General features: G+C 36.6%; 1 protein-coding gene across 1 annotated transcript in view; it reads right to left on the bottom strand.

Annotated features, from left to right (window-relative positions):
* The window catches only part of LOC140155368 (U2 snRNP-associated SURP motif-containing protein-like), a 54,283-nt gene extending 36,191 nt beyond the window's left edge, over positions 1–18,092 (bottom strand). Inside the window, 11 exon segments of the mRNA XM_072178186.1 lie at positions 613–741; positions 744–758; positions 761–776; positions 1,473–1,558; positions 5,907–5,945; positions 6,735–6,853; positions 7,715–7,788; positions 9,409–9,560; positions 10,087–10,201; positions 13,235–13,330; positions 17,985–18,092. Of these exon segments, the coding sequence (XP_072034287.1) occupies positions 613–741; positions 744–758; positions 761–776; positions 1,473–1,558; positions 5,907–5,945; positions 6,735–6,853; positions 7,715–7,788; positions 9,409–9,560; positions 10,087–10,201; positions 13,235–13,330; positions 17,985–18,044 (901 nt within the window). The 5' untranslated portion in view covers positions 18,045–18,092.
* Between the last annotated feature and the right edge of the window lie 318 nt (positions 18,093–18,410).

Genomic DNA, 18,410 nt, shown 5'->3' with positions numbered 1-18,410 from the left:
CCTTATAATTACATACGCATTCATCCCTCGGTCACTACATACACGCTATCCATGGACTAATTACTAGCAAAACATGCAAAGCTTCATAATTGTGTAATTTGTGTTGCTATAAAATGCCACTGACACTAACTTTCTTTTATGAGTTTTGTATCCAGAAATTATTCTAATTTGAATATATCTGCCATATAGCACAAATTGTGAACTTAATACCATAGTGGTAAGCCTTTGCAAAATACTGCTTACTCGGTTCACAAAATGTTTGTATACAATAACTTAATAAATAATGAATAATATATGCTTGTTACATGGTTTATCAAATCACTACATAGTATGGCATTGGCATAAACACATTCATATGTATTTTTGTCTTTTTGTACGGCTTGCTTGTTCTATTCTGCTTCTAATTAGGGATCCGTTCTAATAACTATAGTTGTGCTTCAACCTCATGTCATTAATCAAATGTTTTTGATCAGCACGAAACATGCCATATGCTTGAGAATATACTCATTAACAAACACATTGCTTTTCTGGCAGTTTCCATGTGTGACGATCATCTCATTAAACCAATCCCTCTATGTTTGAGTCTTAAAATTACAAGCTATATGAACTTACCATTGAGGGCTTTCAGTGCCCTTTCTGCATCCTTTCTGTTCATGAATGCCACAAAGCCACAATTTCTGTTTCGCGCCCTCTCCTCGTCCGTTCTTGGCCACATGATTTTAACACTCGCCAGGGGCCCGATTTACCAAATTCCTCGATAACATTTCTTCGTTCATCTGAAACAAGATGTTATGTTGCGAGATCAGCTTTGTTTCATGCTTAATTCAAGATGATCAACTTGAAACATTTAAAAAGCCATGAATCGCAAAGGCAGAGTTTCAATATCAAGTTTTGAGCTAGGTAGTGTCACATTCCTGATTGACTTAATGTTTTTCACCAAAATTTCATTCAATTTTTCCTTGATAATGTAATTTTTTTAAATTCTCAAATAAGAAAATATGAAAAGCGGTAAAATGGTTTCCTAAATACAAAATGCATGTAACCCAAAGTTTTGAGCTAGGTAGTGTCACATTCCTGACTGACTTGTGTTTTTCATCAAAATTTCATTCAATTTTTTCCTTGATAATGTAATTTTTTTAAATTCCCAAATAAGAAAATATGAAAAGCAGTAAAATGGTTTCCTAAAAACAAAATGCATGTAACCCAAAGTTTTGAGCTAGGTAGTGTCACATTCCTGACTGACTTGTGTTTTTCACCAAAATTTCTTTCAATTTTTCCTTGATAATGTAATTTTTTAATTCTCAAATAAGAAAATGTGAAAAATGGTCAAATGGCTTCCTAAATCAAAATGCATGTGACCCACAGGAAACAAACTTGTTTTTTTTTTTTGTTAGCCTAATCAAAAAAAGAAAGAAAAGGAGAGCCGAAGCAATTGCTTCCGCTGAACTGAAATTTACAAGATGTTGACATACCTTTGGATTTATACTACCCAGAAAGATGTTGGTAGTTGATGGATCACCAAAATCATGAGATCCTACTGCATAATCCTCCATCCCAACTACAAAACAAATCGCATGTGAAAAGAAAGTCAACATCATAACACAGATGATGTAAATTTTACGAAATTTCTCGCACATATCGTAACTTTTACATGCAATTTTACATTATTGCAACAAATACCGTATTTTCCATTCTTTGCCTAGGTTTTTCTTCTCCCCTACTATATTCTGCTAAAATAGTCTGGTTCAAAAGCTCAGTGAAAACCTTTAAGTACAATCAACACAATGTTTTGGTGATGCTATATCTCTTGAGACCTACTATTTCAGAATCTATGGGATGCCACTGTGGCCTCCTTAAAGCATGGAGTAGTTTTGGGATCACTTATTTCAAAATGCTGAAGTGTGCCTATGAATGCATTCCGAATCAGCAGGTCTCAAGGATACAGAAAACAAAAAACAAAACAAAAAAAGATTGTGCGGATTATAATTTTTGGTTAAAACAAAATGACTAAATATTATCAGCTTTGTTCTTCTTCTCAAGGTTCTGCTGCAACGGGAAAACACTACAGCAAACTTGCTGCTGACAGTGGCAGCACCAGGGGGGGCATGGGGCTGGTGAATTTGTTGCAACAGCAAAGTTGCTTGCAAAATATCAACTATAATTGAAGACAGAGATAATTAAAAAGACTAGTTTGCATCTAACGTCACTGTCAATCAAATTCCCACGATCCTTGATTGGTTTAAAAGGCGTAAAATTTATCTGGTGCCGATCGGAGAAAAGGAATAGCAGAAAATGATGAAAAATTACGCACTTTTACAAGGCAAAAAGTAACTTTTCTAGGCATTGATTACATGGTGCCTTTGCGAAAGAAAGTTTCCTACTATTAAGACCTAACTTTTGAATTGGTTTGTATGTTTGAAGGTGCGAAATTAACAATAAGGCGCCCGGTTTTACCGCCATGTTCAGGAACTCATATCATCACGACACTTGTAAACAAACGCCTGCTCGAGTTTGATTGACAGATGACGTCAGACGCAAACTAGTCTTTTTATCTTTGTCTTCCATTATATATTACTTCTTACAACTAGATATCAACTGCTTAGAGCACAAAAAGGTCTACAGCATTTTTTTTGGTTTTGAAAAAACACAATGAAAAGTTTTGATTATATTGTATAAAAATCAGGATTACGTCAATTGTATTGGATTTTTCACATGTAACTATGAATTTTGATGGTGTTTCAATTGGATAAAATCTTACGTCAATAATTTGACAAACATTATTTTTGCCTAAAATGCACTTTAAAATGTACTTAGCACTTTAGTGCACCAAACGCTATATTATATTGTAACTTTCGACACAGTTCTGTTCACATTAATGTGTGTATTAGAAGCTTTTAACATGTTTGTGCTCTAAACAATTTGTTCAATGTCAGTTAAGCAGTTAGTTTGCATGCCATTTTACCATCAAAAAAAATAAATAAATAAATAAAAATGCAGTTGTCATTTTGTGCTCAAAACAGTTGATACATTGTGAATTTGTAAAGGGCATTCTGAAATGTTGCAACTTACGAATGTGTGCACTACAAATATAGTTCTTAACATTACAAAATAAAATATTACGAGCACTTTTATTATAATAATAACTTTAATAATTGTCATCTTTTGGCCAGAGTGCATTAGATCCTTTTTTTTAAAGATACAGTAAATGCTTTAATTGATATCTGATCTGCATATAATATGCTATTCAATTTGTACTTCCGATAGTGAGAACAAAAGCTGGTGTGGAAATATGTGTACATCCATATCAAAACGATGTACTTGTCGGCTGCTACATGTGCTTCATTTCACATAATAGCTAGCTAGGGATAAATACCAGACTCATCTCAAGTGGAGGGCACTTCAAATCATCCCCAAGTGACATGGTTATGGAATGTTCTCTGTATTAATAAGCCATGTGACTTGGGGATGGTATGAAGTGACCCCCCACTTGAAATGAGTCTGGTGTTTATTCCCAGTTATTATGTGAAATGAGACACGTGTAGCAGCCGACAAGTGCATTCTTTGATATGGATGTATTATATATGTGCATCCATATCAAAACGATGCACCTGTCGGTTGCTACATGTGTCTCATTTCACGTAATAGCTAGGATTAAATAACAGACTCATTTCAAGTGTAGGTCACTTCAAATCATCACCAAGTCATAGGGTTAAGGAATGTTCTCTGTGTTCCTAAACCATGTGACTTGGGACGATTAATGAGATGAGTCTGGTATTTATTCCTAGCTATTATGTGAAATGAGACACATATAGCAGCCGACAAGTGCATCATTTTGATATGGATGTACACATATGTGAACATGTATGTACATTGTACCAGGGCTTGAATTTAGCACTTTTCTGTTGGGATTTGTTAATGCTAATACACCCTGGGAATATTAAATACATATGGGAGTAGGCAGTTGGTAAAGCCATATCATCACGTTGCTGTCGCTTACTTGGAACACAAATCTGGATCACATATGTCGCGATTGACAGCCAGGAGCATGTATATTGTACGCCACATGCTGACGACCGTCAACTCGACGGTCTCCAGCACCCTGATGGCAGTGTACAAATTTGCAACATGCAAGAAGTTTCAGTTAGAGCTCTGATACACACCTGGAAAAAATATTTTGAAAATATCTACACCAGCTAGTCTAATATGTGTTACCAGGCAAAGATTGGTCTAAAAGTTCAGTAGGAGAGCCCTGGTTCGTATGTGGGGTGTGTGTGTGTGCAAACCACAGAATTAGAGAAGGAGAACCGGGACTCCCTACACCGCCACGCATAATCGCTACGTCAACTATGGGGAGAAAATTGGGGTATTCAGGTCCTTGCCGATGGTGCTGCGGAGACTAACGAAAACAATTCTGCGTCTCATCTGAAGCGCCTTGGTACTCGTGTACAGGTCGCATAAAGTGCGTCTCTCAAATGCGCCCATCATGCATGGCGCGCTTGCATGAAAACGAATGCCTCAAGCGTATTCCGAGGGAAACCGAATACCCCCAATTTTTACTCCATGCCTGTATCAAGATGGCGGTCGAGTCCTGGTTCTCTGGTTTTAATTCTGTGGTGCAAACATGTGTATTTTACAGAGTGGTGTGCTTTGAGCATGCTGCAAGTAATAGCTGTTGACCGCTGTTACGGTAACTTGAGTCTGTTTGTGTATGCTTGCAGATACAGGCTGTATCAAAATGATTGGTACCCATCAGTTTTGATGCTTATTGAAAAGTCTGCTTCTTCCAACTGCAACATTGGATCCTCTTGAAATGATCATAATTTATTGTTATATAACTGTTTATGATATTTATCAACAAATTATGCAGATCCTATGTTGCATTTTGATATTGCAGTCATGTCCATAATTAATCACTGAAAACTGATGGGTACCAATCATTTTGATACAGCCTGTATGTGTTAAAACTAAAACGTTAGAACTTAGACAAAAAGAGCTGTGTCAAGCAGTAAAATTGCCTACATGTAGATCTGCCACAACCATTATGTGTAATTTAAATGTAAACACGTGTACCGTGATTCGACCGAATTATGGGCCTAGGCCAATGGACATTTTCAAATTGAAGTTTTACAAAGACACCTGCTGCTTGTTATGATGATCCAGTTTATAATGATATTCTGGGTCATCACACAGCTGCTGGGAGTAGCACTTACACACAGTTGCACTTCGCCCAAGGCATGTATCTGGCGAGAACTAAGTGATTATATACTCAAGTAAAGACGCTCGTGCACATGGCCTTGTTTTCCAAAAATATCCAATGTTGATTTGAAAAGGTCTATGGACATTTTTTTCATGCAAAACAATCTTGCAGTTCAAGAAAATATGAGTAATTAATATCAATAAAATAAATGTCACTAATACCATAATGATTTTGCTGTTTAATGTGATTGAACTAGCATTGTTTACCCTTTTTTCAGGTTCAACATAATTGCAACCAGACTACTACAGAACATTCTCAACCAGTTAAATTCCATGTTTCGTATGCTGTGAATTTACGTATATTCATGAGGGCCGATTGTTCCATCATGCCGTGTTTGACAATCACGCCACCGTTGCGTGCCTTCGCATATATATGCGATAAAGCTTTGCGCGCGAAAGGCTGTAAAAATATGCGGTAGTTGTGTAGCAGTTTTGCCTGTGGCATTTCATGGAACAATCGGCCCTCATTATCGGGTGTTGCTGAGACTTTGACTGGTTGCGAATGGTCTGTAGTAGTCTGTGATTACAACTTAGAAAAGTTTGACAGGGGGCGCTACTCAGGGGAGAGGCATTAATTAGATCAAATACGGTGCAGTGTTGTGATGAAATTCTGAGTAGGAGCTACATATCACTGTAATGTGCTTATTTACCGGGTATGAAATCACCTAGTCTGTAGCGTGACATGGCATCTGTTAATACACGAACGAGTCAATATATTGAACACATCATGAACTTTGATGTATTTACCAGATTAAAAAAGTAATTTACTTCAGAATTTTTCTCAATTCAGTCATTATTATATTGAAAGATATTTTGACTCATTTCATGGGCTAGTCCAGTTGAAATCATTACACCCCCTATGGAATACATGACCTTAATCTTCAGAGTACCAGTTTCAAATTGGATTACTTGAAACATGTCTTCTACTGTCTTCCATATTTGAATTTCAACTGGAATAACCCAATGATTTCAGCATCCAATTCTGCTTAATGCAGACTAATTATATACTTATCTAAATGAAATACCAATAGATGCCAGTTAACATTGCCAATAAAATCCTGCAGTGGCTATATATTTGATAAAAATGCATGTTTTCCTATCACTTTTGTCAAAGACAACTAGCAAAATATATGGAAATATGAAAATTTCCTGAAAATGGGTATCTCTATATCAATGCAGTATAATTCCAGTTTTAATTTTGATTGTAGCTAATTACCTTCTAATTTTCCCCTAACAAAACTACTACTACTTCTATGATAAGCTCTATGCTCATGTTTGACTTTTTGGTATGTGCTTGTAGAAAGCACAGCCAACCGTTACCAACGTGGAGCCAAAACCGGTCGGGAAAACTAAAGTTTTGAAAACACCTCTACAATGAAGAAGCAAAATCAGTGCAATCTTTGACCAATTATGGTACTAAAGAAAAAGATTTACTAAATTACTGAAAGCACAATAAATAATACTAAAATGTTACTTACGTGGTACCCGTACATCTGCCGGTGTAGGTGAAGGTGCCAATGGTTCACTAGGCCCTTCAAATGGTTCTCCGCGCATTTGACGTTTAAGTCTGTGTCGTTCTTCTCTTTCTGCTTGAAGTCTGGGGGAAAAATAAGTTGCAAAATTAAGGTTCAGGTTTCCACTTTGGAAGCAAACCAGAGTATTTGAGCGTTGTTTTGTTTACATATAAATGCTTAATGCAAAATTTAGAGTTCTCTCCCTCTCTCTACAGGTCATGAATTGCTCTTTTGATCAATGACAAATGAAATAATTCTCCAAATTTGCAACATACTAATTATCTAAAAAGTCAGGCATGTAACCATGACAGTCGTTCTGAAGGATCAAATCCCTCACCACTAAAAAATGCTGTTGGAACCAGATTCCCTAAAAGCGTAAATATAAAGTTCTAAACAAAAGGGCTTATTTAACATAATATTTTCCTACTTCTTGTCCCCATTTCACCTGAAATATTTTTTCGTTATGAGCAGTCTGTCCACCGCCACTCTCTGGTTACCCCTTTTCTGAAGTTAATACTACTGTATCTGGGAGAGCAAGTTGGCGCAGTGGTTGTTCCCTGGCCTTGCACCACCGGGTTCAAGCCCGGCGTGGCCCAAGGACTCACAAGCATTTGGTTTATCCCGATTTCCATGTCGCTCTCCCAGGATTTCTACAGGTTTCCTCCTGCTTTCAAAAATCGGTGATAAGTTGTTTGGTTATCAAAAACTCCCTTTACCCAATAGAATTTGGGAAGCTGCACAGATAATTGGTGGATGTTACAATCTAAGTGCGGATAGGTTTGCACCAGTCCGGCTGCACAATGCCTAGTTGATGTGATCTTATTGTGGTAATTCACCATGGCAGCAAAATTACAGCGCTTTAAACCCTCCGAGATCTGGGAAAAGGCGCTATATAAAAGCCAAAATTTTTAAGCCAAAATTTATTATATCAGAAATTATCTTACACTTTAAGCTCTTCTTTGAAGATTTCTAGGTTGCTTTTCGCTTTACTTTGTTCCTTCTTCTTCTTGGCAATATCCTACAACAAAATAAAATGGCAAAATATTGATTTACATACAAATGGCTAATAACATCTTGCAATACAAAGAAAGGGATGCCGAAACAGGTGCAAGGTGCACTGTTTCCTCTGAGCAACAGGCATGCACAATGGGTTATTCTGGTTCAAATCCACACTACCCCTGTGACAGATGTTGGAAATATCTTCCACAGAGGGAGTATGTTTTTCAAATGTCATTGGTCAAGGTTAATCAAGTTGAAACCCATACTCCCTGTGTATTATGGCTACCTATATATTCCACAACTGGAGCGAGTATTTCAAATGGAAGTTACCCAATTTGTCTATTCTAATCGAAACTCATACTCCCTCTGTGGAAGACTTCAGCAAAATCTTGCACAGGGGTAGTGTGCATTTTAAATGGAATAGCCCAATACCATGTTTTCATTACCCTGTATTTTAATCACCTATTAATTATATCAGTTCACCGTTAAATTCCATTGGTGTGTTACCGGTTGACAATAATGTTACCAGGAAATGGGGTCAGTAATTGGAAAAAATCTGGTCGTTAACCTGGAAGTGATCATCATTCCTTAAGTTCATAGTTCAGCGTTTCAGATTTTAACGGGAATTATTGTTCTAGAAATGATCTCTAATAAAAGCCCCCCTTTTGGAAAATGCAACACCCCGGGGGCAACTATTCAAGGAAATAAGATATACATTTATTGACATTTCAAGTTGGTATCACATATATCACAAAATCAGCTGTGCAGACCTGTGCAGGGGGTCGCAGACCTTGACTGACAAAAATTTAAATTAAAAGTTGACGACACCCTTCAATTGCCTAACAGAATTCATTCAGACTTCCAACTCAGGAAATGCTGAGGGCAGCGATGTAAATATGAAAGTATCATTTAATTCACTTCCTATCACCGATTTCTGGGTTTATCAAGAACTCATTGCTTAAATACTGCAAGTGATTGTCCCTTTCTCATTGATATATTGATGCAAAGCAGATTTCAGCATTTTAGTTAGGCTTAGAGAGAAAATGCAATCTCGCTTTTCTCGCCGTGAATCTCGCTTTTTAGTGCTTTTCTCGCTTTTAAAATATTCATTTCTACCACGAAAATCTATTTCTGTGGCGAAAGGTTGCAGAATTCGACAACCATTGCAACTAAAAAAGCTTAAGTTTGACCTGATTTTCCAGCCTGAATGTACAAAAGCGGTCCATTTTCTGGCACATTCAAGCAACAACACAAGTAATATTCTTTATTTACTACTCAAACCTTGCAGTATATTGACCTTTTAAGCTGATTTATGAGGACAAAATTTCGTCCGGTCGGCAATTTCCATGCTTTGTTTTGGTATCACTCAGGGGTATGGAGTCAATGAAATACTGCCCTCACTCAATTTTTTTACCTTTTTCTGATTTTCGCCAATTTTGGGGCATAAATCTCGCTTTTTTCTCGCATTTTGAAGTTGCCATCTCGCATTTTTGGTCAAAAAATTGCGTTTTTTCTCCAAGCCTAATTTTAGTCCATCTTGCGCTTGCCCTCACAGCAAACCCTCTACCATTATAGTATCAACTGGTTTATATGGCTCTATCTGGCAAACCTTGATTTATCCTCAGGGCTGACTACCTACCGGTCTGTCTGGCTTCTCATAGCGTTCCCGCTCTCTTCTGGCTTCCCTTTCTCTCTCGGCTCTCTCTCTTTCAGCTCTCTTGGCCTGTATAGACTCGGATATTTTACTAGAGGGTCGATATAAGGAGCCTGATTTTCTGTCTGTTCTCTCCTCTGATGGGGAAAATATCAAAAAATTATTATAATTAGATCCAATGTAGCAAAAAACCCAACATTTTGTGTGATTCCCTATTACTTGGTGGGTAGACTCCAAAAATCTACAAGAATCTCTTTTGCAAATTTGCCCAACTTTGATCCCAATCAGAATCGGTAAAAATTTCTCAATTTGCTGATATTAGCAACTGTAAAGCATGAACTGCTTGCGTGCACGGAACTTTCACAAGTGCAATTGAGTATTGGAATTTCCATGCACACAAATATATTTTAAGGAAATGTAAAAATTCATGAATATTTCATGTTGCATAAACATCGGTTCTCTTAGTCTCCAAAATGCAAAATTTTTATGTCGCGAAAACATCATGCTTTACAGTAATTTGTCAGCAGATAATCATGCATCAGTATATTTACCAGATAAGAGGTGATTACATCTGTAATTAATTCATCAAATAATCAGAGTATATGTCCACAATTTGCAATACATTAGAAGTATTTTAAATCACTCCCAGAATATGTCATTTACCTCTTGTTTCTGGGTTAATAGTTGACCCTCTAACAAACGTCTTCTGTGTGGCGCCGACATCTTCAAATGAAGCTACAAATTCTTCAAAGACTTTGGCTGTTTCTTTTTCTTGATTCTGTATCAGGAATAATAAGATGATAATTGGTACATAATGAGCTACAGTATTCAGTCTAAATCGTAATGAACTAAATAATACAATTTGTTTAGTGACTGCTCATGAATTAATGCCACATTCTTTGGAATGTAAAGCATTTGAACCAAAATAGTGTGTATCTTGGGCATTTATTGGCAAAGGCTTGGTAGTTGGTATCTTAATGCTTGAGTACAACAAACAGGCATCCAGATAAGCGGGCGCTCGGGCGCTTTTTACCCCATGGTTCTGATGTTATAGCGCCTGGTTGAGCTATAAAAACAAACCCCCAGGCGCTGAAGAAATTCAGTATTGAGCGCCTGGTGTGACTGTGAGTGGAAAACGCCACAAACATTCCTACATGTTCATGATGTTGTTTTCTAAATCAGGCTCAAAACTTGCATTATGCACATCATTTTCGAACCATCTGAACCCTGAATTACCAAGTTATGGCTTAATTCACTTCAATAATTAATATAGTGCACAGTAATATTGCTTTCAGAGTGATATTTTTGACAGCAAAACAGCCGTGATATCGAGAAAATTCGGCAAGATCTCTCTGGCTGCCATATTGTTTATACAGGGTTGCCAAAACTTTTTAGCCCAAGTCGCGGGTATTAGCCGTGAAATGTCGCCCAAATAGCCAAAAAATCGCCCAAAATTTTAAAGTCCACTTAGGGGGGTTCTACACCCACGTTTTATTTTGAAATTTTTGGAAAATGCTGAAATAAATTCTAAAAAAACAACAAAAACTGAACAAATAAAATAAAATTTAAAAAAAAAGCGGAAGAAAAATTTAAAGTCGATTTGAGGGGGTTCTATACCCCTCTTTATTTTGGAATTTTTGGGAAAAGCTGAAATAAATTATAAAAAACTAACAAAAAATTTAAAAAGTTAAAAACAAAAGGACAAATTAAAAAACGGCTCGTTGGGTTCTACACCCCTTTCTTTCTATTTTTTTATGCTGAAATAAATTATAAAAAAACTAACAAAAACTGATTTTTTTTGTATAGGCCTTTTTTGTGGAAATATTGAAATAAATTATAACTAACAAAATTGAAACAGAAACGTTTAAACTGCAAATTGAAATAATGGAAAACTAACAAACATTTTCAAAAAATTAAGAAAAAAATAAACTGCAAGGAAAATAAAATGTTGACTTTTGACGGGTTCTGCACTATCTTTTTTAATTTTGGGAAATGCTGAAACAAATTAAAATTATTTTTAAAAAATGCCAGGAAAACAATCACATTTATTAATAGACATGCCATTCATTGCAATAGGCCTATAGGGGGTGGGGGGGGGGGTAGGCCTACAAAAAATTGCCTTCAGCTGAGTAATAACATGTGCATGTAGGGCTAATATTTTTAATCAAATTCAAAACGGCCAGTACTTTTGATCATCATGCCGTTTCAAAAGAAAATGTGCGGTAGGTGTTTACACATTTTTATTTCAAAAGAACCGCCAACGAAAAAAAAACTTATGTTGAAGTAGAAACTTAAACTTGGCACCCCGCTGACACTAAGAAGCTACTTAAGTCGTCTTTAACCACTTGTGAGTATTTAGATGGGATATTCTTAGGATAATCCTCCAGCTCAAGTGGTCTTTAGCAACAACATGTGATGCGATTAACCAGCCCCCTCCCTGTGCGTGCCATTGTCATGGGAAGCACAACTGACCACAGAGTGTTTTGTAACTTTTGCTTATTGAATTAGTTGTTTGGTGCTCATTTGTTGAATGACCATTGAAAGAATTGGCAATTATGATCAAAAAATTAGTTTTGAAGTCGGCTTTGTCACAAATCGCCCAACATTTAATACATTTCGCGGGTGAGATTTTCAAAGTAGCCCAAATGTCGCGAAATCGCGGGAGCACTTTCTTTGTCGCGGGACGGAAGTTGAAAATCGCCCAATTGGGCGCCGAAATCGCGGGTTTGGCAACCCTGTGTTTATATGGTTGGCAACTTCCATACAAAAGAGGGCAGTATTTAAAATTATTATTGGCCAGCAGGGGTGGGCCGTAAATATTAGGTAATTATACTAATTTGATTGAAAAAAAAATTAAATAAAAAAGAAAAGAAAAGAAAGTAGGAAAAGAAAGAAAAAAGAAAAGAAAGAAAAAAGAATGGAAAAACACTGAGTGATTACCATAAATGATATCAGTATCATTGTATCAAGTTTGTACTTTTGTAGTCTAGTACTGAAGTAGCAGTAAGGGACTCTGGGTGGGATTTAGGGGGGGGGTTGTAGTAGTACTTAGGCCTACATGTAACATATTACAGTGTAGTTAACACTTAACAAGTAATAAAACTGTTTAATATTGGATTTTAAGAGTAGCTCCTGGTTGTGTCAAAGTAGCTCCTAGTTCCTTGGTAAAATTGAATGACCAGGAGCTACTTTTTTTTTAAAGTAGCTCCTGGTTTGCGCCCGCTTATCTGGAAGCCTGACAACAAAGGTTTGGGCATTGCTGCGTGATCACCACAGCATTTGAAGCAATCTAGAGGTACTTGAGGTTTAACTATTTTGACGTACACTAGCGTCATATACACATGGCAGATCCTGTAATTTCTCATAGTTACAATATAACCTCTTTTGAAACTATATTTATAAATATTTGATGAAATGTCCAGGTCTTACATGTTTGTCTAGGTCTCATGCTACAGTTGCCAAACATTGTACAAATGTGATCTCTAATAATAATCTCTGAAATGTAAACAGAGATCAATCGGCCTGCCAGTATTTTTTTCTTTGATTGTACATTTTTGTAGCTGTAATTGATCAAAATTACAAAACACTTGTCATCTACAGTGTACATTGTTCTAAATTTGCTTTCCTTCAGTATCTTTTTAAATTAGAACAAAATGGTTGGGACCTACTTAAATTGATCTGATTTGAGATAAATGGGGGTTGCCAGTTTCATTTTACACATGATCATCTTATAATTTTACGGGTTTAACCCATTTACAACAAGGTTTCATTGATCCCAAATAATTGTATTCATTGTATACCAATTACAAACCTTTTTCTTTTGTTCTTCTTCTGCTCTCTTTGACAACTTCTTACCAACGTTCATCTGGCCAACGCTGAAGGCCTGCAACTTTGTTTGTGATATTGACTGAAAGAGTATGCATCAAAGAAAAATAGCATGTTATTACCTAAGTCATTTTAAATAACATACCGGTATTTACAGTTTTTATCAGAGAAGAACGGCACTTGTTTACATTTTGAGAGCGTGCAGAGCGTAAAGACAGAAGTGGTGTTCTGATTGGCTGAATTAATCGTCTGACAATTATAGCAACAGACTGATAATCTGATTGGCCGATTGTGCGTCAAATTGTTGGTTACATGTACATGTATTTCTGACATTAATGCAGTGTGCACGTTAAAGAACGTCACAGGCTATTCGAAAAGAGCAGGGGATCATCCTGGTACTGTTGACTGTACTTCTAAAATACACTTCAAGTCTTCAAGTCTTCAAGTGCTGTTCTCCTAACAAAGCGAAGCTTATCCAAGGAGTAAGGTGATGATGCTCATAAATGTGCAGAAATGTGCAGAGTGCAGAACAACAAGCGGTGCAAGTAAAAAGAACTGGAGAGCTGATTTAGATGACTTGGTGAGTAGCAGTAGGCTGCAAGCCCCTCACTGCTGGCAGAGCTATGGCCTGGAAAGCGTTGACAGATGGTGCTGCAACTGCTTCCATGAGGTAGCCTGTTCCAAGTTGGAATTGTCTTCACAAAGAAAGAGTATTTGTAGGTGTTGCGAGTAGCCAAGACTGGAAGGTAGCGTAAATTGTGTGATCTTCCAGAGGTTGGGTGAAGCCTGATGTTTGGTGGAAAGCTGATGTTAACTAGACCATGATGGATTTTATAAAACATTGTACATTGAGACATCACTCTTCTAGTGGCTAACTGGTCTAATTTCAGCTGATCCAGAAGAGGTGTTACACTTGTCTTTCGATGAAATTCTCCACAAATGAACCTAACACTCATCTACTCTAGGTTCAAGAGTAAAAATAAGTACAGCTTGTCTGTACGCAGTGCGCTAATACTCATAATCATGAAATACATATCAGGCCAGCACTAATAAGGAAGATGACTGTGCATATCAGTCACGTACACGAGCGTGAACAATGAACATGTACTAATGTAAACAGATGATGATGATTGGCTGATCAACAGTCACTGTGCGACAGTCTTGACAACAAGACAGGTGACCCATTTATTGGTCATCAGCGCATACATTGTAGGAGACCTCACTAATTTTATGTGATTGCCAATCATCAGCACGTACCAAGCTAGACCACGGAAGAAATAAAAAAATTAACTTAAGAATGAAATGTGCCTGGTACCGGTACTGTTCTGTGAGCCAAGCTGTGGGCAATCTTTTCCTTTTAAAAGACCACCCACTATAATAGGGACTAAATAATTACTTTTGCAACAGCAAGAAAGGTTTACTTTTGCATCATTTAAGGTTAAACAGTTCAGCGAGTTGCCAAAGCCAAACACTTTGTGAAGTTAAGGTTTAATGTACCGTACTACTACTGTAGATGTCGTGAGATCGTACATGTATAGCGGTGGGCAAAACTCTTTACTACATGTATCACGTTGATTAATGATCAAGCAGAAGCGTGTGTTTATACTTCTTGTCTTTGTTTAACGACATCTATATCTACATGTAGTATTTGAAGGAGGGCGACAGTGTTTCAATAAATGAGGGAAATTATAGGGTAAAAACCAAGGTTAAAAAAACTGTTTGCTTGGAGGTTTTGGCCTCGAAAACAAGTTAAAATAATCCAAAACTCGAAAAGCAAAATACTATATGTGGGAAATACAACCAATACAAGATACAACAGAACAGGCGTTTCCATCAGTGAAAAATAAACAAGAAATGGAATCAAATGTTAACATATATCTGCACAAGTGACTTTAGTATTGATGCTTTCAGGCTTTAAATGATAGCAAGAAATGGAAATCGCCCCAAAGGAAAGATTTTAATCGTGAAATTGATCGCCACATCTTATGGATTCACATTATCCTCCGGCGGAACTGTCAAACTGTCAATTACAACGTCTACTAGTGGACTGGTGTTTAAATCACTCTCATCAAACTAATCAAAACTGTAAACTACAATTTTATCGGAAAAATCAAAAGAAGAAATACTAAATATTGCTTAGTTTAAATGATGCTTACCGATCGAGTCGCCTTGATGGTGTATTTCCGATCACTTTGCAACGTGGTTGAAAAATATTTCCAAGACGCGAGTATCGCCATTAGGCTAATGGAACTCGATTGTTAGTTTCCTATTGACCGCCCGCATCACTTTTTCAATTTGACAAAAACTTTCATTATTTTCATAAAAAAGTCAATTATCTGAAAATTGAAATTCAAATAATCAAAATTTGAAACTCTCAAAATGTCTGACATCCCCTGCTGATCATAATCAACAGTTTTTCTTAGTTGTAGGGGTAGAGGATATATGTACCGTAGCAAATAATGGAAATTTAAGGATTACCTCATCATATTTCTAGTGATTACAAAATTGCAAATTTCTTTTCATTTTAATGAAAACAAATTCAAATCTTTTCTCAATCTGTTGCAAAATGTCTGTAAAGATGATCTAAGCATTAATACTGGTTTTGAGATAGTCTTTCATCAACAATATACTTTGGTACTGGTGGGGTACCTAAATTTGGAGAAAGCTGTTCATGAAATCATTGATTTTGTTGACATAATGGATAATGAAAAGAAACCGAATAATGAATAATGAAATAGCGACCTCGTCCTTTTTTTTCAAACATCCAATCAGAAACTAATAATCGAGTTCCATTGGCCTTAAGCATGGCCCGGTAACACAAAATTTCACGCAATCGATCGTCCAATCCTAGTTCACCTGAGTGATCATGTGGTTTGCCGAATGAAGCCGAATGAACGGTATCGGTGTCGGAACAAGGATTGTTACTTGTAAAATCGTTTCGCCGGCACGTTTCAAGAAATTACATTTACGATCTTTTGATAATTAGTTTTAGGATCGTTTTATTTAAACCTCTGGCATGAGAGATTGAGAATGTGGGTTAAAGATAAGCCACTCTGTGTTCTCATTTTGCAACTAAAACAGGCTTCTCATAAAGCTTAAATTTGCGGGCCATTATGCTGGCCATCCATGTATTTGAAACATGGCGGATATACCAAGCACCCTCACTACGTTCGGGTCTGTGAGGGTGCTCGACCAGGCATAGCAAAATATAGCTATGCTAGGTGAATTCAAATTTGCCATCAAACTGCATCATTTTATATATCAAATTAAAGCCCTTGAGTAAACAAAGCCAAAACTGAAAACCTTTTTTTCATAGCACTTTCCGTAGCAAAGTTACATCTTGTCAAAGATTGGTTTTCATCAAACAATGTCAAAAAGATTCAGCTAGCAAAATTCCCCAAAACGGCATTTCGGGGGTGTTTCTAGATCTTCTCATGATGATAGCAGCTTTTTTAATGGAACTACTATCAAAATCCCTCTAAAATTCCATGTGCGCGCGTGCGAGTGACTTATCAACATAAAAATCATATATTTGGGTCAAGTGAAGTATAGAAAACATATTTATGTAGGTTTCTTTCTTTGGCCAGTTGTTTTAAATTTCTATGTAAAAATGCATTGACATTGTCGGCGAATTTGGCTGACTAGCAAATGTGTTTGCCTGGCATACCCATTTTTGTACCTACAAAATACAGCACAAAATCAACATAACTTCCATCACATGAAAAGATGATCAAATAGTGGAATCAAGCGCTTGTGCTTTGGAGTTTGCATGCATCAGCTCGTACGCATGCATGTCACTCATGTTCGTCAAAAATTGCAATAAAGACATTACAAAATTTATGGACATGAATGATTTGATGGATTTTCATTTTGGAACAAAATTAAAAACTTGTTTGATGAAATAAAAGGTATGTTTGTATTAGTCGGGATTATGCACTTTCAGTTTCTCACGCGTTTGAACGGGAATTGGATTGCGTACTTTTTCAATGTCTAGTGAGCAAATTTCTTCAATATTTTGAGAAAATGATGTCAAATTTTCTATTCTATATTGTTTGGTAATAATGTCTTTTGCCAATAGTATGTTTAAAGTTGTAATTTTGTGTTTTTGATCTAAAGATCGGATATTTTCGTTCGATTCGAATTCTGAACCCTTCGCAAGGGTGCCGATTTCGACAGAACTTTGACGATAATTTTGCCTTTTGGACACTAAAATGAATTCGATCCTTAATTTTGTTTCAACCGAGTCTTAAATTAGCAAGCACAATAAGGTTGGTACCACTTTTATACACATTGATAAAATTTTAAAGATTTTTTTTCAAGTTTCTAACCAGCGCAAATCGTTCAGTGTGTATTTCCCATTGACATCCAAAATGGGAAATACGAGTCTGATGGACATAGGAACGGCGTCCATGAGACTCAGCGAGTCTAGTTTGTATAGCTAAAAACATGTTTAAACTTGATGCGAAATTTTAATTTGATAAATTCGCAATTTTAATTTTAATAGCTCCATTAGCTCGGGTGGTCTAAAAAAATCGAAGAGCTGTGTGCATGCATGTCGAGACGAGTGCATTGCATTGCTTGTCATGCTTGTGTGTGATAAATATAGAACCGCGTATTGTAGGGCAGAATTAGACGGTGCTAAGCACATCTAAATACATTTATATAGGGGCAAAATATAAACAAAATAGTTGTTTATTGCTTGTGATTCTAATATTATCTATACAATGATTCAATACCTTCATCGAGCCCGGTGAAATTCCATCTTTTCGAGAAGACCACGGGTACTTATCCGCCATTTTATGTGTAATAGATGACCTTATTATGACCTTTCAACGCGCAGGGCAGATATACACCGGGCTAACATTACTTATCGGCAAAGCCACGATTATTATGAGATGCGATCAACGGCAAAATTAAGAAATCGACATTTATATAGGGAATATTCATATTCCTTTGAGCTCCTTTGGTGGGTTGAAAATTGAATAGGCCTACTTAACATGATTCATCCTCGTCATAAATATTACACCGGACTTTTCACCGAAATGTTTCCCCCTGTTATAGGACTAATTTGTTTTTATCCCACTGTTTTTACCAACACACACCAGAGTAGACCTATACTTTATGAACAGTCCCTTATCGAGTTCTTGCACTACTAAAATGAT

Source organism: Amphiura filiformis, chromosome 6 (genome assembly GCF_039555335.1).
Source record: "Amphiura filiformis chromosome 6, Afil_fr2py, whole genome shotgun sequence".
NCBI classification, from domain to species: domain Eukaryota; kingdom Metazoa; phylum Echinodermata; class Ophiuroidea; order Amphilepidida; family Amphiuridae; genus Amphiura; species Amphiura filiformis.
This window is presented reverse-complemented; position numbering and strand designations above follow the sequence as displayed.